Raw genomic sequence first — 23,043 nt, 5'->3', positions numbered from 1 at the left:
ATTAATCCATCCTTCTTGAAAGAAGCCATAAGACAATTGGGTACATTCATTGCTTTGCTTGTGCTATCTTAGCAAATTCTGCCATACTGATGGATGAGCCAATCTCACCTCTGAGTAATGAGTCTTTTTCTTTCTTTCTTTTTTTTTTTTTTGGCTGGAAAGCAGCCCACAATAGTTTCTATTTAATTATCTAAGTGGCCACCTAAGTGATTTGCATTGTGGCCATTTAGCTTTATGGGAAGAATGTTTTATTAATTTCAGTCATACTTTCTCACAAATGACTATAGCCAAGGCACTTCACTCAGGAGGTGCCTGAGTACAGTGTCAGCAGTAGCTGACAGGTCAGAATCTTGCCATATTTTTGAAAAGCTGACAGTAATGTCTTTTCTTTCCTGAGGATGGGCCAGTGTTAATTTCTTCCTGCCATCAGAAAATGCTGATTTATGTAAAAATAAACCAAAGCTCCAAAGAAGTCATCCCTACTGTGTCTTTTCTCTAGGATCTCTTTTATTGACTTGGCTGGCAGTGAAAGAGCAGCAGATGCCAGAGACTCAGATAGACAAACAAAGATGGAAGGTGCAGAAATAAACCAGAGTCTTCTGGCTGTAAGTTGTTTGAAAACTTTAATCTAAAAGTCCTTCTTAAGATATTTTGCACCCCTTTACCTGTAGCCCGAGTGAGGGTGGGATGGAGTTAGCAAAGCAAGAGCCTGGTCTTATCTAGCAGTGGAGTTAAGGGTTGGAGATGGAAGCTGCCCAGTCAAATTCTTGGCAACTCTAGGCACCTCTTCCCTTCTCTCCCTGCCTTCTCTGCCTTTGGTAAGTCCCTGCCAATTAGGAACAGAGAAGTATTATTGCAGTTACTGAATGATTAACTTAAGTAAGCTCTCTCAACAAGTTTTAAAATTGTATTTTTCAAACATAAAAAAAAATAGTACAAATGGTATAATGATCTGCCAAATACTTGTCACCCAGCTCAACATGTGAAAAATCTAACCAACACTTTCCTTCCCCTGGTTGGATTATTTTAAAGCAAATCCTGCCATCATGTCATCTTTTCTACCAATATTTCACTATGTATCTCAAAGAGATAAGGACTTTTATTTTTTAGTATAACCGTAACACCATTATCATACCTAAAGAAATAATTATATAATGGTATCTATTACCCAGCAAGTATTATAACTTCTCCAATTGTTCCATAGATATATTTTTATAGTTAGTTTGTTTCAAACCAGGGTGTAAGTCCTCCAATTGCTTTTAGTTGATAGGTCTCTATTCTATACCAGTTCTTCTCCATTTTTAATATCAATGTATTTATGGAGGAAAACTGGGCTACATGTCCTGTAAGATTTCCAACATTCTGGATTAGGCTGACTGTATCCCCCTGTTGATGTTTAACATGTACTTTATCATCTATTTTCTATAAAGTAGTTAAGATCTATATTTGTGCTATGCAGTAAGGAAGCCAGTAAGCCACATGTGGCTATTGAGTGCTTGAAATGTATGGCTAGTCTGAATTAGGATACACTATAAGTATAAAATACACACTGGATTTTGAAGCATGTGAAATATCTCATTAATACTTTTTCATATTGATTGCATGCTGAAATTATATTTTTGTGTATGTTGGATTAAGTAAAATATAATTAAGATTAAATTTCATGTGATTTTTTCCAAATGTGGCTAGTAGAAATTTAAAATTATACTTATGGTCTGCATTTGTGGCTCGTGTATTTCTATTTGGAAAGTGCTGATCTAGAGGCTTAATTAGACTTAGGTTCTATTTTTTTGGCAAGGATAATTCATGGGATTCTATAGCATCTTACTACACTGATGGACAGTGACTATAATGGGGGTATGTGGTGGGGACTTGATAATGGGGGGAATCTAGTAACTATAATGTTGCTTATGTAATTGTATATTAATGATACCAAAATAAAAAAAAATAAAAAGTAAAAAAAAGAATAATTCATGGGTAGTTCTTAGATTTCCCATGTCTAGGATGTCTGCTTGTCTCTTTCTGTGATATTGAGAATAAGAAAGATTCAAATGTTGTCAGCTTCCTCCATTTTAGTGGCTCACTAGCTTTTTTTTAGCTAACAGTTTTAGCAGCCATTGATGAGTATCACCAATACCCATTTGTTTTGCTAGGGATTCCAAAATAGTGATATTCTTTTTTTTTTTAGAAGAGTGTACATATTTAATTGCACAGCTCAATGAATTTTCACAAGCTGTTCACACCCATATAACCAACATTCAGATAAAAAAATAGAACATCAGCAATCTTCTCCAAGCAAACCCCTCCTACTTCCTTCTGCAAAAATAGCCATTTCCTAACTTTTTTTTTATATTGATATACAATCTTATATTAGTTTCAAGTATACAGCACAGTAGTTAAACAGTTACCCATATTATTAAATTCTCAGCCCCACTAGTACAGCTACTATCTGTCAACATAGGAAGCTGTTACAGAATCATTGGTTATATTCTCCTTGCTTTACTACCACCTCCATAAACAGCCTACATTATGATTGAGAATTTTTATGCCCCTTTATCCCCCTCAAACTCTCCACCCACCTACCCTGATCTCTCCCCCATGGTAACCACCAGTCCCTTCTCAGTTGTCTGTAAGTCTACTGCTCTTTTGTTCCTTCTGTTTTGCTTTGTATTTATACTCCACAAATAAGTAAAATCATATGGTATTTGTCTTTCTCCACCTGCCTTATTTCACTGAGCATAATACCCTCTAGATCCATCCATGTTATTGCAAATGGCAGGATTTCTTTTCCTTTTATGGCTGAATAATATTCCATTGTGTATATGTACCACATCTTCTTTACCCATTCGTCTGTTGATGGACCCTTAGGTTGCTTCCATACCTCGGCTATTGTAAATAATGCAGCAATAAACATAAGGGTGCATATATCTTTTTGGATCAGGGATTTTGTTTTCTTTGGGTAAATACCTAGAAATGGAATTGCTGGGTCAAATGGTATTTCTATTTTTAGTTCTTCAAGGAACCTCCATAATGCTTTCCACAGTGGCTGTACCAATTGACATTCCCACCAACAGTGTAGGAGGGTTCCCTTTTCTCCACATTCTCACCAACACTTATTATTTCTTGTCTTTTGGATAGTGGCCACTCTGCCTGTGTGAGGTAATAACTCATTGTGGTTTTGATTTGCATTTCCCAGATGATCAGTGATATGAAGCATCTTTTCATGTGCCTGCTGGCCATCTATATTTCTTCTTTGGAAAAATGTCTGTTCAGGACCTCCACCCATTTTTTTTAATTGGGTTATTTATTTTTTTTGGAGGGGTGTTGACACATATGAGCTCTTCATGTATTTTGGATGTTAACCCCTTATTGGATAAATTGTTTACAAATATATTCTCCCATACTGTAGGTTACCTTTTCTGCTGATGATGTCCTTTGCTGGTGTACAGAAGCTTTTCAGTTTGATGTAGTCCCACTTGTTCATTTTTTTTTTCTCTCTCTTGCCCAAAGAGATGTGTCCAGGAAAAAATTGTTAATATTTATGTTCAAGAAATTTTTGCCTATGTTTTCTTCTTAGAGTTTTATGGTTTCATGACTTACATTCAGGTCTTTGATCCATTTCAAGTTCACTTTTGTATATGGAGTTAGGCATTAATCCAGTTTCATTTTCTTATGTGTAGCTGTCCAGTTTTGCCAACACCAGTTGTTGAAGAGTCTGTCTTTCCCCATTGTATATTCATGGATCCTTTATCATATATTAATTGACCATAGATGAGTGGGTTTATATATCTCTACTCTCTATTCTGTTCCACTGATGTATGGGTCTGTTCTTTTGCCAGAACCAAATTGTTTTGATTACTGTTGCTTTGTAGTAGAGCGTGAAGTCAGGCAGTGTAATCCCCCCAGCTTTGTCGTTCTTTCTCAGGATTGCTTTGGCTATTTGGGATCTTTTGTGTTTCCATATGAATTTTAGAACAATTTGTTCTAGTTCATTGAAAAATACTGTTGGAATTTTGTTAGGGGTTGCATTGAATCTGTAAATTGCTTTGGACAAGATGGTCATTTTGACAGTATCAATTTTTCCCGAACCATGAGCATGGGATGTATTTCCACTTATTGGTGTCTTTAATTTCTCTCATGAGTCTCTTATAGTTTTCAGAGTATAGGTCTTTCACCTGCTTGGTTAAATTTAGTCTTTTTGATGCAGTTGTAAGTGGAATTATTTTCCTGATTTCTCTTTCTGTTAGTTTGTTTTTTGTATATAGGAATGTGACAGATTTCTGTGTATTAATTTTGTATCCTGGAACTTTGCTGAATGAAGTTATTAGTTATAATAGCTTTGGTGGAACTTTAGGGTTTTCTATGTATAATATCATGTCATCCATGAACCATGACAGTTTACTTTCTTCCTTACCAATTTGGATGCCTAGTATCTCTTTGTGTTGTCTGATTGCTGTGGCTAGGATCTCCAGTACTGTGTTGAATAAGAGTGGTGAGAGTGAACATCCTTGTCTTGTTTCTGATCTTAGAGGAAAAGCTTTCAGCTTTTCACCATCAAGTATGATGTTAGCTGTGGGTTTGTCATATATGGCCTTTATTATGTTGAGGTATGTACTCTCTCCCCATTTGTTGAGTTTTTATCATGATTAAATGTTGAATTTTGTCAAATGCTTTTTCAGCATCTATTGAGATATTGTATGGTTTTTATCCTTCTTTTTGTTAATGTGGTGTATGATATTGACTGAATTACAAATATTATACCATCCTTGCATCCCTGGAATAAATCCTACTTTGTTGTGATGGATGATCCTTTCGATGTTTTGAATTTGGTTTGCTAATGTTGTGTTGTGCATTTCCGCATCTATGTTCATCAGGGATTTTAGTCTATAATTTTCTTTTTTTGTAGCATCTTTGCCTGGCTTTGGTATTAGAGTAATGCTGGCCTCATAGAATGAGTTTGGAAGTATTCCTTCCTCTTCTACTTTTTGGAATTTAAGATGGGTATTAGCTCTTCTTTAAATGTTTGATAGAATTCAGCTGTGAAGCCATCTGGTCCTGGGTTTTTGTGGGGAGTTTTTTTTATTACTAATTCAATTTTATTGATGGTAATTGGTCTGTTCAGATTTTCTGTTTCTTCCTGGGTCAGTCTTGGAAGGTTGTATTTTTCTAAGAAGTTGTCCATTTCTTCTAGGTTGTCCAATTTATTGGCATATAATTTTTCATAGTAGTCTGTAATATTCTTTGTATTTCTGTGGTATCTGTTGTGACTATCCTTTGTTTCTGATTTTTTTATTTGTGTACTTTCTTTTTTTATTGATAAGTCTGGCTTTCATTTATTTTCTCAGAGAACCAGCTCTTAGTTTCACTAATTTTTTCTATTGTTTTATTCTTCTCCGTATTATTTATTTCTGCTCTGATCTTTAGTATGTCCTCCTTTTTTAACTTTGTGCTTTGTTTGTTCTTCTTTTTCTAGTTTCTTTAATTGTGAGTTTAGACTGTTTATTTGGAATTGTTCTTGATTCTTGAGGTAGGCTTGTATTGCTTTGTACTTAAACAGCCTTGGTGGCATCCCCACAAATATTGGACTGTTGTATTTTTGTTTTAATTTTTCTCCATGTATTGCTTTATTTCTGTTTTAATTTGGTCATTGATCCATTGATTTTAGAAGCATGTTGTTTAGCCTCCACAAGTTTGTAGGCTTTTTAATTTTCTTTGTATAATTTATTCCTAACTCCATACCATTGTATCTGAGACGTTGTTTGATACAATTTCAAATTTTTTAACTTATTGAGGCTCTATTTTTGTGGCCTAATATGTGGTCTATTATGGAAAATATTCCTTGTATGCTTGAGAAAACTGTTTCCTGCTGCTTTTGGGTGGAGTGTTCTACAGATGTATGTTAAGTCCATTTGATCTAATGCATTGTTCAGTACCTCTGTTCCCTTATTTATTTTCTATCAGATTGATCTGTCTGTTGATGTGAGTGGTATGTTAAAGTCTCCCACAATGAATGTGTTGTAATCTATTTCCCCATTTTTACATAGTTAGGTGCACCTACATTGGGTACATAGATGTTTATTATGGTTATAGCCTCTTGTTGGACTGACCCCTTTATAATTATGTGATGCCCTTCTTTGTCTCTTGTTACTTTCTTTGTTTTGAAATATGTTTTGTCTGATATAAGTACTGCTACTCCTGCTGTTTTCTCCCTCTTGTTTTCATGAAATATCTTCTTCCATCCCTTTACTTTTAGCATATGTATGTCTTTGGATCTGAAATGAGTCTCCTGTAGGCAGCATATAGATGGGTCTTGTTTCTTTATCCATTCTGCAAGGTGTCTTTTAATTGGTTCATTCAGACCATTTACATTAACTATTGATAGGTATGTACTTATTGCCACTTTATTAATTGCTCTCTTTTTGTTTTTATAGATCCTTTTTGTTCCTTTCTTCCTCTCTTATATTCTTTATATTTGATGGTTTTCTTTAATATTGTGGTTGCATTTCTCTTTTTTAATATTTTGTATATATATTATAGGCTTTAGGTTTGTGGTTACCAAAAGTTCGAGGACAGCTTCCTGACTGTATAACAGTCTATATTAAGTTGCTGATTGCTCTATTTCAAACACAATCTAAAAGTACTTTTTTTTTCTCCTCCACACTTTCTGTATTAGAGACCATAATCAAAGCTATTTAGTCTTAGGAACATTTCCATCTACAGCAGTCCCTTTAATATATCCTGTAATGCTGGTTTTGTTGTTATAAATCTCAAAGAATAGCCTTTATCTGGAAATGGTTTAATCCCTGCTTCAAATTTAAATGATAATCTTGCTGGGTATAGGATTCTTGGTTGAAAGTCCTTCTGTTTCAGTACATTAAATCTTTTCATTCCACTCCCTTCTGGCCTGTAAATTTTTTGCTGAGAAGACTGCTGATAGCCTGATGGGGTTTCCCTTATAAGTTATCTTTTACTTATGTTCTCTGGCTGCTTTTAATACTCTCTCCTTATCCTTAATCTTTGTCATTTTAATTATTATATGTCTTGTGGTTGACTTCCTAGGGTTCCTTTTGTTAGGGGCTCTCTGTGCTTCCATGATGTGAATGTTTCCTTCCCCAGATTGGGGAAGTTTTCAACAATTATTTCCTCAAAGAGATTTTCTATCATTTTGTCTCTCTCTTCTCCTTCTGGTACCCTATTATGCAAATAGTTTTTTTATGTATGTCACAAAGCTCTCTTATCATTCTTTCATTCCTAGAGATCCTTTTTTCTCTCTGCTCCTCAGCTTTGTTGTGTTTCTGTTCTCTAATTTCCATCTCATTGTCTCCTCTGCCTGCTGCAATCTATTATTCATTCCCTCCATTGTATTTCTTATTTCAGTTACTGTATTCTTCAGCTCTTGTATGTCTTTGTTGAAGTCCTCCCTGAGGTCTTTAATACCTTTCTGCAGATCAGTGAGCATATTTATGACTTTTACTTTGAAATCTTTATCAAGAAGATTGATGATCTCTGTTTCACTTAGCCCTCTTTCCGGTGTCTTGAACTGTAGTTTTGTTTGTAACATATTCTGCCTCATTTTGTCAGGTTTTCTATGTTTCTTCCTTTGTATTAGATGGATCTGCTATGCTTCTTGATCTAGAGAGTGATGGCTTTATGAAGAGGGAGGGCATCCTGTGGTGCCTAGACGTTCAGGACTCTTTCCTCTCCAGTGCCTGCTTCTCCTTTACTGTGAAGCCCCAGTTGCTGTTTTAAAGGGATGGGTGGGGTGGCCGCAGAGTGAGTTGCACAACAGCAGGGTGCATGGACTCACAGTGGTGGCAAGTCACCCAGTTGTGGAGCCCTTGGATACTTAGCAGTGGTGGTTAGCCACAGGGTGGAAAGGGCATGGGTGCACTGAAACAGTGAGTTGCCCAGTGGAAGGGTCCATGGGCTCTCAATTGCTGCATGATGTGTGTGTGGAGGTGGGGGTTAGGTGGGGGCACAAGAGAGCACAACAGCGAGTCAGGCAGTGGGAGGCCAAGTCAGAAGCAGAGGCAGTCCCTCCAAGGTGGCAGTGTGCAGCTGCTGCAGCAACAAGTGCCACATGTACCCCCTAGCAGCAGTGAGGTGCGCAGCACCCGGCTCGACCACCCTTTGGGAGGGAGGAGCTCTCAGAGCTGGCTCCTGCAGGTATCTCCCCAGTTAGGCTGGAAAAGGGCCATAAAAGCTGGGAGAGTCTCCTTCTGCCCAACTGGCAGCAAAGTTCAACGTTGCTGGGCTATGTGGTGTGGCATGTTGGCGCGTTAGGGAGGTGCCTCAGAGCTGAGCCACCAGTGAGGGGAATGGAGCACCTGGGGCTCCTGAGACTGACCCTCTGGGCTGAGGAAGAGCTGGGGAGGTATTGCCCACCTACTCTTTCTCCTGCAGAAACAGCCCATCCAACCCTTACCCCTCTGGCTGTCTTCCCAGTGCCTGCAAGTGTTTCAAACTTCTGCCTCTGTGCTGGGTCTCTGTGGGTCCAGTGGAGTGTGGCCTGTCCTCCACAGGCAGCTGGTGTCTCAGCCTCTGAGTGTTCCAGCTGTCCCTGGTGTCCAGTCCCACTAATCACCAGAAGCCAGTGCAATGTGGACTTGTGTTCCCAGAGCTCCAGGGCCAGGTGCACAGAGTTCCTGGGTACCTATTTCTTCCTTGCTCCATTCTTCTTCCTCCTGCCTGTGGGCTGGGGTTGGGGGAGGGCTTCGGTCCCATTTGGTCAGGTCTCTGCCACTTTACCCTTTTCTATGTGGTCTTCTCTTCTTCATGTGTAGATGGTGTGTTCTGCCATCTTCAGTTCATTTTCAGGTTTAGTTGATTTGCTGTAGTTGCTTCCTTTGTGTTTGTGTGGGAGGAGGTTTCCATCTTGCCTTTCCACCCTGCAATCTTGAGCCTCTCCCGATATTCTATTTCTAATATTCCTTCTGTGTTTATTAGCTGGAAAGAACTTTCCCTCAACTTTCTGATTATCCTGATATAATCCATACTATATGAAGGCAAGATAAATGGATAAATGCTTGATTCTTTGCTTTCACTCACTAGTTTTCAGAATGAGTTAGTGTCCTGGTAACCTAAACATGACCAATGAGATTTTTTTTTTTTTTACTTTTTTATTTGTTTTTTGTTATTATAAACTCATTGTAATAATTATTTTTGCTGCTTAAGTTGCTCATCTTTGGCCAGTGAGAGACTTTTCAAGTGTGTTCCTGTGTCTTTTTGACCCAGACCTACTAGTCCCTGATAGCTTCCTGGTTTTCTGATATGATAAAATATTCCAGACTTATCTTGTACATTTTCTTCCCCAGACCTTGAATCAGCTATTCCTTTAATAAGCCTTGGTTTTAGAGGGAAACAAGCCTTGGTATTTAGAAACCATTTAGGGATACTAGGGGTGGTGCTTCCTATCCCTTGGTTAGTCCTTGCTTCTAGGCCATTTTTTAAAAATACAGCATTATTTTAATATTCCATTGCATCATTACATAGTGATCCTTACCAGCAGATTTTATTTTATAGTTTTAAATATTTCAAAAAGATGCTCAACATCTTCATCATTACAGAAATGCAAATTAAAACCACAGTGAGATATTGCCACACACCTGCTAAAATGGATATGATTTAAAACAAGGTATTAACAACTATTGACAGAGATGTGAAGAAATTGGAGCCCCTCATACATCACTGGTGGGAATGTAAAATGGTTAACAGTTCTAGGCCTTTTTGATGTACAGAACTAGGAAAATATATTTTTTTTCAAAAGAGAAAAATATATCAGTGATTCATACTAATGAATCAATTCAAAATTAAGATTACAGGGTTTTTTACTTAGTATTTTTGAATTTATATTTCTCTTCCTTTTCTCTTATACTAAATTCTTAGCTCCTGATGACATTAATATAACTTTTTTGCTCTACTTCAATATATTTCAAAATAGTGCTACTATTACTCATAATATGATTATTGAATTCAGATTAAGATTTCTTTGCGGTTTCCTTTTTACTCTTAGGTTGTATCCCACTAGGGATGTACAGTCATATTATTGTGTTGCAAAGTTGCTTGATATAATTCTTTCTATGTGTTTAAGCTTACCAATTTCATATTCAGTTAAAGTAGAAATTGTAAAACAAACCATATTCAGAAAAGTCTAGTATCCATCCCTGTCCCCTCAACCCTGTTACTTCCCTCCCCTTAGAGAACCATTTTCTCCTTTTATGTATGTTTGTATTCACCCCTTTTCTTGGGGGGAAAAAAAGTAGTTGTAAACACTATTCTGCACTTTGCTTTTTTAACTAAACAATATCCTGAGCTCACTCCAGGATATAGAGATCTTCCTCATTCCTTTTTACAGCTGAACAGTGCTGCCTTGGGTCTGCCCCTCCACATTATTTTAAGTCCTTTTGATCAGGACTAATCTCCAGCTAGGTACATTGTTTCCAGCCTTCATGAGGGATAAATTTGGAGGCTGAGATAGATGAGAGAATCAGTACCTTAAAAAAATTTTTTTTGAAATAATTTTAGATTTACTAAAAAAGATGCAAAAAATAAATATATAGTGTTCCTTCACCCAGCTTCCCTAATGTTAGTATCTTACATAACCATAGTAAAATTAAATCAGGAACTTATTTGCTATCAACAGACCTTGTTTGAATTTCACCAGTAGTCCCACTAATGTTCTTCTCTGGGTCCAGAATCCTATATTAATGTTAGCTGTCATGTTTCCATAGTCTCATTTTTTGTCATTTGTGACCTTAATATCTTTGAAGAATGCTAGACAGTTATTTTGCAGAATATCTCTGAATTTGGGTTTGCCTGATGTTTTCTGATGCTTAGATGGAGATAATGAATTTTTAAGAGGAGTACTACAGAAGTTGTACCCTTCTCAGTGTATCATATCAGGTAGTGCATGATACCAATATATTGTTTTATTACAGGTAATGTTAACCTCAGTCACTTAGTTATGGGGGTTTGGGCTCATTTTCTCTGCTGTAAAGTCACTATTTTTCCTTTTATAATTTATTAATAAGTATCTTATGGGGAGATACTTTGAAACTATGCAAATGTCCTGCTTACAGCACACTTTCACTGCCTAATTTTGGCATCCATTGATGTTTTTTACCTGCAAAAATTATTACTGTGGTGTTTACCTGCTGGGATTTTTCCATTCCCATCATTCTTTCCTCATTAATTAGTTGGAATTCTGCTGGATGAAAGAGCTGTCCTTTCTCTCCAATTTATTTATTTGGTACATTATTTATAATAGTAAATGGATATTTATTTTATTTGCTAGATTGTAATCGATTTCTATCATAATTTTGTTTCTCAAACCATCCCAAATTTTGCCATTGGAGCTCTTTCAGGTTGGCTTCTGTATCCTTTTGATATGCCCCTATCCTTTTTTTGCACATCTCTTTGCCCTCTGGCACTACAAGGTATCACACACTCGTCTTGTACTTCCCCTGCCCTATCCCTGCAATCAACCATTTCTCCAAGGAGCCCTGGAACCAATATATTTTGAGCATTTACTATATGTTAGTCAGTTTAGTCTTTACAACAACTCTGTGGGATAAATGAAGCAAGTTCTCTTATTCTACTTTATAGATTAGGATTTTGAGGCTCAGATGGGTTTAGTGAATTGGCTAAGGGTCCACAGCCTCCAAGTAAATATCTGTGATTCTCACATTTATTTATTTTTCTTTAATTGAGGTATAGTTGATATACAATCTTATATTGGTTTCAAGTGATTCTCATACTTAAAACCATAGTCCAGGAATCTACTGTCAAACCTGGAAAGAAGTACCTTTGAAGTCATACAACCCTTTGGGACTTGACTATGTCTCTCTCACATGGGAGATAGCATGCAAAGGGGCCTGGGAATAAGCTTTCTAGAATAGGATCAAAATCCTGGGCTTCGTGAGGAGCACAGAGATGCCCCTTATTTCTTCCTTGAGTATTCCCCTTGGGACTCCCTTAGTGCTCCGTGTAAAGTGTACTTCCTATGCTGATTCAGCAGGGCTAAAGGGATTTCAGGGCTCCTAGAGATTGATGGCCACACTTGAATTTGAGGATGTAAGGGGTAGGTACAACTCAGGCAGGATTTAGTTACCTGTTCGTCCCTTTTGAATCTTCTCTATGCTTAAGTTTCATGATATTGGACTGATCTATAATAAAAGAGAAAATTCCATTTTGCAGTTTTCCCCCAGTATCTGAAAGTAGAGCATTCCTGTGAAATCTTTCCTATAAAAATGGCAAAAAGTGAAGAAGTGATTACCATTAATTTACATGGAGAAAGTGTTGGGTGTTCCCAGACCTAAAATATAACCTCTCAGAGATGCAGAGAAATGGGAGCCCTCCTACACTGTTGGTGGGAATGTAAATTGGTGCCAACCATCGTGGAAAGCAATATGGAGGTTCCTCAAAAAACTAAAAATAGAAATACCACTTGACCTAGGAATTTACCCAAAGAAAACAAAAACCCTGATTTGAAAAGACATATGCACCCCTGTGCTAATCGCTGCACTATTTACAATAGCCAAGATATGGAAGCAACCTAAGTGTCCATCAGTAGATGAATGGATAAAGAAGATGTGGTACATATACATAATGGAATATTATTCAGCCATAAAAAGAAAAGAAAGCTTGCCATTTGCAACAGCATGGATGGATCTAGAGGATATTATGCTCAGTGAAATAAACCAGGCAGAAAAAGACAAATACCAAATTATTTCACTTGTGGAGTATAAAACCAAAGCAAAACAGAAGGAAAAAAATAACAGTAGACTCATAAACACTGAGAAGGAACTAGTGGTTACCAAAAGGAGGGGACGCAGTGGGAGGGGGAGAAGGGGATTAAGGGGCGCAATAATTTGCAATCACAATATAAGTTGGTCACAGGGACGGTAGTATAGCCTGGAGAACACAGTTAAAGATTCTGTAACATCTTACTACGTTGATAGATAGTGACCACACTAGAGGGAGTGAAGATTTAATAATATGGGTAACTGTTGAACCACCGTGTTGTATATTTGAAACCAATATAAGACCGTATATCAACAATACTTTAATAAAAAAAAACCTCTCAGAGGTGAGGCTTAGAACCTCAACCTGCCCGTTTTGAGAGAAATCTTCTGCATCCGTGGATGTTTTGTTGCCCTTGTCTAGCTTGGATTAATACTTAGTCTATAGGCACACACCTGATAATCTACATTTGCCCTCTTACAGCACTAAACTATGTTTTCTACATTTATCTTGCATCTACCTAACACTTCAGCATTTTATTAAAAATAATAATAATAATAATAAGGGAGAAATGTGGATTCACATATAAATCAAGTATAAAAATCAAACGAATATTCATATTTGACCTGATTGTTTATAGTTCATAATGCATGATCAAAACCGAAAGTTTCTGTGATGACTGCCCTTGCACTGTTCACCATGTAACTTATTCACTATGTAAGAATTTGTTCTCCATGTAAGAACTTGTTCGTTATGCTTCAGAAGATTGGAGACTGATGAGAATTAGGCTTGGGGTGGATTAATGATTGTGCATTGAGTCCCCTATACAGAATTTTATTGTTGTTAACAACCATTTGATCAATAAATATGAGAGATGCCCTCTCAAAAAAAAAAAAAAAAACCTCTCAGGCTTTCCTGATACTCTAGGACACATCTTGCTAACAGATGCACAAAGTAAATTGAGATAAAGCACAGATGCTCACATACACAGTTCAGAGCTATGGCAGCTTGACTCTGGGATGCTGAGTGTGGTCCTTGGGGCAGAAGCTTGGTGGTACCACTCTCACTGCTTGGGATGCACTGCCTCTAAACAGCTTGCTGCAAAACAAATGCTGAATGCTGTTTCACTTTTTGCCTTTTTTTGTAAAAGTGAAAATCTTCAGATTTCTTTTAGTTAGCAAAAACAGGTACTAATCTAGATCTTTCCTAAAAGTAAAGTGGTATAATGTGAACTTTCAAAAAGTGGGGGGTACTTGTACCTTCTTGGCTGAAGCTTCTTGGCTAGAGAGGGGTCAGTTTCAGATCTCTATGGCTGTCACTGAGAACTCTCAAGGCTAATTACCTGTTCCTAGGGAACTCCCAGCACTGGTACTTCCAAAGGATTCCTTCCATCCAGTTCCCTCCCTTCCTTTTCATTGACTGCCTTTTAGCTTAAACGCATGGCTCAGAAATAGATCTCTCCTCTTATCCTCCCCACACCCTGGCTCTTCCTGCTCTTTCTGATGGGCATGTTGCCCCTGGAGGCTGACATCCAAGTTTCTGCTGGCACTAGGGATGTCCAGTGAGCACTTCTTTGAGCACTTTGAAGGAATTCTGCCCAGGAGTAAGTGGCATGCTCTTGTCTTTGGGCCACAGTCCCTATTTTTTTGTTTTATTTTTTAATGAGGAGGTAGACCTGAATGATTTCTCCACAGTTCTGACTCTACAATTTCTCCTGCCCCGTTCAGACCATTTCTATCTGAATGTGTACCTATAGATGTGAATGTGTAAGCAGGGAGGCACAGGGAGTGGTGTATTTTCTGAAGTATATCTATAGTTGAGATAATGTGAGAAGAGGAGAGAAAGGGATCTGGCAAGCAAGAACTGCCAACACATAAATTTGGACTCTGGGACCTGTGAAGAAGGTTTGTCTGTTCCCTGCTATCAGGGCTAATCCTAGGATCACAGTCTTTAAGTAGAGGGTCCCTTAACTGGGCATAGTTAACACAGGATGATGTTTTCTGGTCTAGTTTGATTATTCTTGTTGAACAAGAAACTACCAGGGCATTTTGACTTCCTTTTGGAGGACTGCCTGTGTGGTTTATAGAAAAATCTGATCTGTTGCTCTCTATTTACATGTGATATTTGATATGCTTGTTATTTTACCACTCTGCAGCTGAAGGAATGTATCAGAGCATTGGATCAGGAACACACCCACACTCCCTTCAGGCAAAGCAAATTAACTCAGGTAAAGTTACATGTGAGCTTTGAGTTTGTTCTATCTGGTTCAGTCATTTGTTCCTTCTTTCATTCATGTGTTCATTCAGCAGAGTACCGACTGCCAGCAAGGCATAATGCTAGGCCGGGTCCGAGCAGGGCAAAGAGAGGACTCATGTTCCTTTCGGGAGATCTCAGCCTAGGAGGAGAAAGGGGCACCCTGAGGCAGATAATGCTGCAGAAAAAAGCAGCCCGGTTCCCCCAGGGGCAGCAGTAGTGTGCTCTTCTGATCACCACCCAATAGCTTTCTGCTCATTTCTAATGTAAGGAAACCCGTTGATTTAGTGTAGTCTCTGAGCCCTTGACGGAAGTGGGGAGAGGATAGCTGTGCTTGGTACTTTGTTAGCTGTAAGACCAGTGTTCAAGAAAAAAAATAACGGCTGCAGTTAAAAGAATGAGATAGATTTTTGACATGTACTGATAGGAAAGATGACTGAGATCTATAGTTTAAAAATATGAAATGAAGGGGCAAAAAGCCATACAGAAAAATTATGCACATGTTCTGAATGGTAGAATTATAGATAATTCCCATTTTTCTGTCATGAATATATACTTCTTTATTAGTGGAAAACACCAATAGATGAGCATCTATAATGGTTGCAGAAGAGTGGTCTATGAAGGGGTCTGCCTACAAACAAATGCCGTGAGACATTTATGGATGCCCCGAGTTCCTGTCTGCATGGAGTCCTGTGTTCAGTGAGCAGACTCAGTAGCACTTTGGTCTAAGTGAGGATCTTTGTATTCAGGGAAAGGTTTTCACTCTGTACAGCTAGACCAGCAGCTTAACAGGGCCTGAGGAGGAACCTCTGATAATACAGCTCCTTCCTAGTCAGAATTAGTGATCTGTGAGTTAGACTGTGTCTTCTCAAACACTATTTCTGCCAGGGACCCAGGAAGCCCTTCTTACAGGTGGTTAGTCCTGACTCTGACATTAGCTCTGTTACGTTTTTAAAACAAATCCCCCAATCCCAGAAAATGTGTTCGTATTTAATTTTTTAAAATTTCAAACAGTACATACAAATACAAAGAAATTGGTAAAAGGCACCTGAAAATCCCACCTCCCTACAATAACCACTGCTACATTTTGGTAAACATCCTTCCAGGCATCTTTCTGCCCACATATCCATCCACACATAGATCTACTTGTAGTTATAGAATCATTCACCATTTTCACTCAAAGATAAGTTTTAGATCTTTCCATGTACCTAAGTACAGATTATACATAATTATTTTTAGTGGCTGTGTTACATTCAGTTTACAACTTTTTAGTTTGTTCCCTGTTTATATGGACCCTTAGATTTTCCAAATTTTATTACTATGGTAAGGTTGTAGTGAATCTCCTGTGTGTACATTTCTTTAAATCAAATGAACAATGCCACTTTAGGATAAAGTCCTGGGAGTATGACTGCCAAGCCAACAGTGTGCACATTCTTTATGTTTTGAGACTTACTGCCAAACTGTTTTCCCAAAAGCTTTTACCAGTTCCTGGCACATGGTACCAGAGTGGTGTAACAGTGTAGGAAAGTGCCCATTTTCTGAGACTCTCACCAGGGCAGCTGCTCACCTCATGAGTCTTTCTTAATTTTGTGGGTGAAATATATTCGTTTTTCTAATGGCTTGTTTGCATTTTTTTTGATTAGTGGTGAAGTGAGTGTTAACTGATCATTTGCATTTCTTCTTTTTGTGAATTGCTTTTTTGTAGAAGGGGTGACTCTGGCCCACTGTCCTGCACACAATAAGTAATCAATATACCCTTTGACTCATGGACCTGCCTTCTATTTTGGGCAGGTCCTAAAGGACTCTTTCATTGGCAATGCCAAAACCTGCATGATTGCCAACATCTCACCAAGCCACGTGGCCACTGAACACACTCTGAATACCTTGCGCTATGCTGACAGGTGAGTTGCTCTCAGGTAGCAGGTGTGTGTGTGTGCGTGTGCGCGTGCGCGCGCCACTGAACACACTCTGAATACCTTGCGCTATGCTGACTGGTGAGTTGCTCTCAGGTAGCAGGTGTGTGTGTGTGTGTGTGTGTGTGTGTGTGTGTGTGTGTGTGTGTGTGTGTGTGTGTGTGTGTGTGTGTGTGTGTGTTGCTCTCAGGTAGCAGGTGTGTGTGTGTGTGTGTGTGTGTGTGTGTGTGTGTGTGTGTGTGTGTGTGTGTGTGTGTGTGTGTGTGTGTCTCATATACACATAGAGATCTGACCTTGAGTTCCACATGGTTCTTGGGGCCATGATCCCACTACCAGTAGAATGTGCAATTGGTAATTTCAAGAATGTGACCTGGTAGGTCTTGCCATTTTACAAGTGTGAATAGGACAAAAAGGTGATGCATGCCCTGGTTCAGGAGACAGCTCCATCAGTGGCTTTTAAATGGCTAGTGGGAGATGAAATATTTCTCCGGAGTGGAAGACTCAGTGAGTTTTTTTCCTGCTAGCCTCAGCCCTAATAGTAAAGGACAGAATATCTGTTTAACTTGTCAGGGCAGGAGCATTTACAGCTATGTAGGTCCAGAAAAGACCAACCCAGATGTATTACAGAAGGATAAACTGAGGCCCAGAGAAGTACAGGACCTTTAAAAGAGGACATTAGGAGTTGGTGGCAAGGCTAACACCTCTAACCATGTGGCCAGCGCTTTCCAGGATTACTTTGATGTCTGCTACGCTCTCTCTCATCTCTCACCCTGTGGTTATGTATGTCTCCTACAGCAGGTGAAGATGCTATTATTACCATCCTTCCCTCTGGCTGCTTTGCTGCCTGGTCCTGTCTTCCATCCTTCTCTTTGGTCTCCCAGAAGCTATCTCCAAGATTAGCAATCTGTTTGAGGAAAACCTGTTACTTTTTTTCTTTATTCCTATTGAGGAATATTTTATGAAACTCACACGGAAGGAAAATTGAGCTATCATTTAAGTTATATGAGAACAGGAAACCTTGACTGTATTTTTCTCCCACTGTATCTACTGCCCAGACAGTACTTGGTTCCTATTAGATACACAATAAATATTTGTGAATAAAAGGAGCCCCTCCTGGCTGTCAGGGCTTGAATGAGTCCCTCCTTGTACCTTATCTCACTTAACTAGGAGAGAGAGTTTACAAAGTGGTTACAAGAGTGGGCCCTGGAGTCGGACTGGGCCAATACTCTGCCTCTGCCACTAGCTACATGACCTTGGGCAGGTTTTCTGGGACCCAGTTTACTTATCTGAGAGGGGATAATATTAGCACCTACTACATTATGTGTTCTGTGAAATACTGTGTTATGTGAAATAATGAGGTAATATGTAGGAAGGGCTTAGCATACATTGGGCACATAGTGAGCACTCAATATACATTAACTTAACAATGGTGATATTAATAGGTCCCCCAAACAAGTTTCCTCAAGGGGGAGATATACAATTGCTTGAAGTAAGAACTTCATCATTAGGAACAGAGAACAAGAAATCTCCTCTCAGCACCTCAGTAAAGGAAGATGAAAATAAACCTTTCTCATAGGGGATATACTGAGTATAATTGAGAAACTATTTGAAATCATTTTGGTTTTAAAAAAATGGAAAAAGTGCAATAGAAATAATCTCTTCCATTTGAAGCAGTCTCTGATAAATTATTGAAAATAAACATGAAAGCCATTTGTTTTATGTGCTTAGTCTAATGAAGTTAATTTGAGGTAACAACCTACATACACACAGGGTGAGGATTATTTTATTGCTTAAAAATTTCCTTTTCTGCTTGAAAAGTTTCATCTCTCCACATGCTAGAGCAATGTTGCTTAAATAGTCCAAAAGTAAAATTCCAGCTGGAGCCCTAACAACCATATCAGAAGATTGCTCAGTGACAGGAGTGATTTTGGTAACAGAGTACACTGGAAGCATTTAGCATCAATGACCAACTTACATCTAAGATTTCTTCAGGCTTTCTAGATTATTTACTCTGACTCCTAGGAGAAAATTGTAGTATTTCTCTCAATGAAACTAAAATACTTAAGATTTTTATAACAGGAAGTAGACTTGCTGTGGTACCTCTCAGCCCTTTCCGTGTATATACACCGTATTGCAACACCTAAAAAAGGCCCATGGACACAATTCCTGTATCTTTAGTCACATCCTACCTCTCTCTTTGCCTAGCCTTGTTACCTGCCTGCCTTGCCTTCCCCTAAAGGGAAGATTTAAATCAAGTCTTAGTGTCAGGCTTACAATCTTAGTTTTTAGAAATGGCCAGAGGGGTCATTTATCTACCTTTGAGGATTAGATTAAAACCAAAACAATGCAAAAGACATTTTCTGGGAGCCCCCAGTTATAAGTACTACTCTCTTCTAGGAGATTTTAATGTAGAATCTGCAAACCACGGGAGAATACTATTTTTAATTGATGTCTCTTTGTAATTCCAAATTCTTAAACTGTTTTAATTATTACAGAGTAAGAGACTGATCTTGACAACTGAATCGTAGCAGAGACCTAATTCTGGATTTTTCCATGTTCTCTAAAATTCCCTTGTGGACTAGAATGTGGTTCTCTGTCATCTTCCCAGGGGTCATTTGGCAGTATCCAGAAACACCTGATTGTTGTGACTGGGGCGAAATGTACTGGCATCTAGTGGCTAGAGGCCAAGGACACTGCTAAACATCCCACAGTACACAGGACAGCTCCCACCACAAAGGATTATCTGGCCCAAAATACTGCTAGTGTTAAGGTGGAGAAACCCTGGGAATGGACACATCATTTTTCCCTTAATGTAATTAGTACAAACCAGCTTATTGCTAGAGGGCTTTTGCTTCCTGAACTGTCCAGCATGTTTGAGGGAACTCATTTTCTCAGAGAAGCCAGAGAGAAAGTGGTCTGCAGGAAAAGTGGGCTCTGATTGTGGAACAGCAGGTGAGTGGTAGACACCAGGCTCCTGAGTTGGCCCATCTATAGGAGCATGGCGTGGGCCCTACATGGATGTACTATAGTTCTGAGACTAGGTCCTCTGGCCTGTCCCTCACATGGGACTGTGGTATTTGCAACACTCTTCTGATCATATAATGTTAGGTGCATGTTTATACCCTCAGGGAAGACACCAGACTTTTTTGTTTAGGTAAAGAGAGGTATCTCATGCTGAAACAAATCTCCCCGTTTCCTCTTATTCTTTCCCAGATAAGAAAACTCCAAATCCTTGTAATACTTTTCTTTGGTTTTTGTTTTCCCTGAAAGCTGTAGAAAAAGAATATAAAATATGCAAAAGTATATATTTAACATAAAATGGTCATTTACAGGGTCAAAGAACTAAAGAAAGGCATTAAGTGTAGCACTTCAGCTACCAGTCGAAATAGGACATCTGGAAACTCTTCTCCGAAACAAATTCAGACCCCCGCTGTGGTCCCACCAGACAAGTGCTCTCCAAAACGAGTCAAGCTGGGGCTTCAGCAGTCGCTCACCATGGCACCTGGCTCCACAAGAGGGAAGGCCCGTCCTCTGGCCAGCCATCCACCCAACATCCCTTTTGCATCTCTACCCAAAGTCCCTGGTAAAAGGCGTGGCTCCAGAGGGAGTTCTCCCCAAGAGTGGGTCCTTCCACCCAGCCCTGTCAAGGGGAGCATACGGTCTGGACATTTAACCAAAACAAGAGCAGAAGAGTCAACTCCACTGTACTCTGAGAAAAATCAAATTGGCAACAAAACTGCCAGCAGGGGGGAAAGCAGGGCCCCTGGCCCAGAAGGCCTGGTGCATGGCAAACCACGCTCCAAGTGCAGGAACATGCCGACCGCGCGGCCAGTGCAGAAGCAGCTTGTGTCACAAGTTGCGCTCTCCTTTGGCAACATCTGCCACTTAGCAGAGTACGGTCAGGGCAGCTGGGCAGGTATGCCTGCCAGGCCAGCCTCTGAGGCTTGGACAAGCATCCCTCCACACCAGCAGGAAAGGGAGGAACATTTACGCTTTTATCACCAGCAGTTCCAGCAGCCACCTCTCCTCCAACAGAAGTTACAGCACCAGCCACTGGAAAGGTTTTTATGCCAGTACAGAACCCTAGAGGGGCGGCTCCAGAGTGAGGCCCCTCCTTCCTCCTGCTCTTATTCCGAGAACCGTGATGGAGCCCAAGTTGAGGACCTTGATGACAGTGATTTCAGTGAAGATTCTTTCTCACATGTGTCCAGTCAGAGGACCACAAAGCAGAGAAACACCCTGGAGACTAATGAAGGCTCATTCTTCCTTCATCAGAGGGAACAAGGTCCTGATGAGCAGGTGGCTGAAAGGCAGCTGAGTCTGTTTTTCAGCCCTCAGACAGATGATAATGGTCAAAGAGGAAACTGGATGTTTTCCAGGGACCCCATGAGCCACAGAAGAGCAGCACTGAATTATGGCCACAGCCCAAGTACGGTGCCCTTGGACTGGAGCAAAGAGGAGGACTCCACCTCCTCAGGGTCTTCTCCAATGGAGAACCTGGCAGAGAAGCCTTACTGCTCACAGGTAGACTTTGTATGTAGCCAGAAAACAGATGGCAGCCCAGCCTTTGATCTCAGACAGGATGCCTTCAGAAGTGAAGGTCCTGGGCAGGCTGAGGGCAGCTCATCATCCCTGGAGGAAGGTGGTTTCACTTTCTCACTATGCCAAGTTACAGTTCCTGGATACCCAGGCCAAAGAGACCCAGTCAGCACACCTCTGAGAGAAGTCAGCGAAGATAGGCTGGCTCTGGCAACCAGAACAATGAAAAACAATAACCCTTTCCAAGGAGAAGGCTCTAGAGGGGAACTAGACACGTGTTCCGAATGTGCTTCTGGACTGATGGCTCCTCTCACTGTGTCCCTCCTGGAGAACCTAGACCATGAGTGCTCTCCTCCTTTGGACCATCTGGCCAAGGATGAGGCTGCACACAGTCTACTGGCAGTGGGTACAAAGGGGCCAGCTGGGAGCTACACAGGGTCATCTGGTGATCAAGAGGCAGTCCTGCCAGTGTCTTTAGCAACTGGGCACCTGTGGCTGTCATCATCTCCCCCTGACAACAAGCCTGGTGGTGATCTTCCAGCTCTGTCCCCATCACCCATCCATCAACACCCAGCTGACAAGCTGCCCAACAGGGAGGCTGACCTGGGGGAGGTCTGCCAGAGCAGAGAGATTGCACTCTACTCCCAGCAACACGGAGACAGAGCACAGTATGATGCCAATGCTGAGGGGACAGAGCTGGGCAGCTCCCAGAGTTTCCCAGGAAAGCCCTTCCCCAACACACATAGTGGGGTACCCCACTGTGAGCCTACACTCATTCCACAAACAGGAAGTAGTGATGTGGCTGACCAGCCCCGGGCCCAGGACAGAAGGCATCCAACAGGGCTCTATCGGCAGGAGCCAGGTGTGCGCACAGACCCTGTCAAGTTGCCCTGCTACAATGAGGACATTACATGGCTCAAATGCAGGACGATCCCCAGGTGCTTAGCAAAGCCAGGCTCTCCCCTGGTCCCCAGCTGCTCTCCCAAGACTGCAAGGACACTCCATCAGCCCACCCTAGGGCATGCACAGTAAGTCAGACTTTCTCCCTAACACCTGATTCCCTCTGGCGCCCCTACTCCTACTCCAGCTTACTGTTTTGTCTATGATGGGAATGGCTGTAGTTGGCTCAGTGTCAGAACTATACTGCAGTGAGAGAGGCTTTGTCCAGCTTCTCAAGGGAGCCTGCCTAAAAGCGTCTGACACGAACAGCAGGAATAATTTATTAAAGCAGGTCTGTCAGAGTGGGTGGATCCTCAGCCTAGAAAAGCCTTAAGCAAGCATATGACCTGTGGTTAAGATCAGAATCCTCCTCTCCATTCTGTCTGGTCTGTGTTCCTGGAAGTGCTGCCCAGAGACAATGCAGCTGCAGCCTTGTGACCCCAGAGCTAAGACCGCCTGGGTACCTTCCAAGATGGGGAACGTGAAAAACGGGGTTTGGCTGCTTTCCACGAGGATGCTCTGAGCGATGCAGCAGAGATGAGATGGCAGTGCAAAGGATGTGAAAGACAGGAGGTGGGGAGATCCTGGAGGGCCCCCCTCCACATAAGAGGCCCAGGAGTTGGAGAGCAGGATGGCCTGTGGGAATCCTGTAAGGTTA

General features: G+C 40.4%; 1 protein-coding gene across 1 annotated transcript in view; it reads left to right on the top strand.

Annotated features, from left to right (window-relative positions):
- KIF24 (kinesin family member 24) overlaps positions 1-23,043 on the top strand; it is an 82,041-nt gene that overhangs the window by 56,219 nt on the left and 2,779 nt on the right. Inside the window, 4 exon segments of the mRNA XM_036898003.2 lie at positions 500-605; positions 14,897-14,968; positions 16,786-16,895; positions 20,240-22,474. Coding sequence (XP_036753898.2) covers positions 500-605; positions 14,897-14,968; positions 16,786-16,895; positions 20,240-22,474 — 2,523 coding nt within the window.

Source organism: Manis pentadactyla, chromosome 3 (assembly GCF_030020395.1).
Source record: "Manis pentadactyla isolate mManPen7 chromosome 3, mManPen7.hap1, whole genome shotgun sequence".
Taxonomy (NCBI): Eukaryota; Metazoa; Chordata; class Mammalia; order Pholidota; family Manidae; genus Manis; species Manis pentadactyla.
The sequence above is the reverse complement of the archived record's forward strand: the minus strand, read 5'-3'. Positions and strand labels throughout refer to the sequence as shown.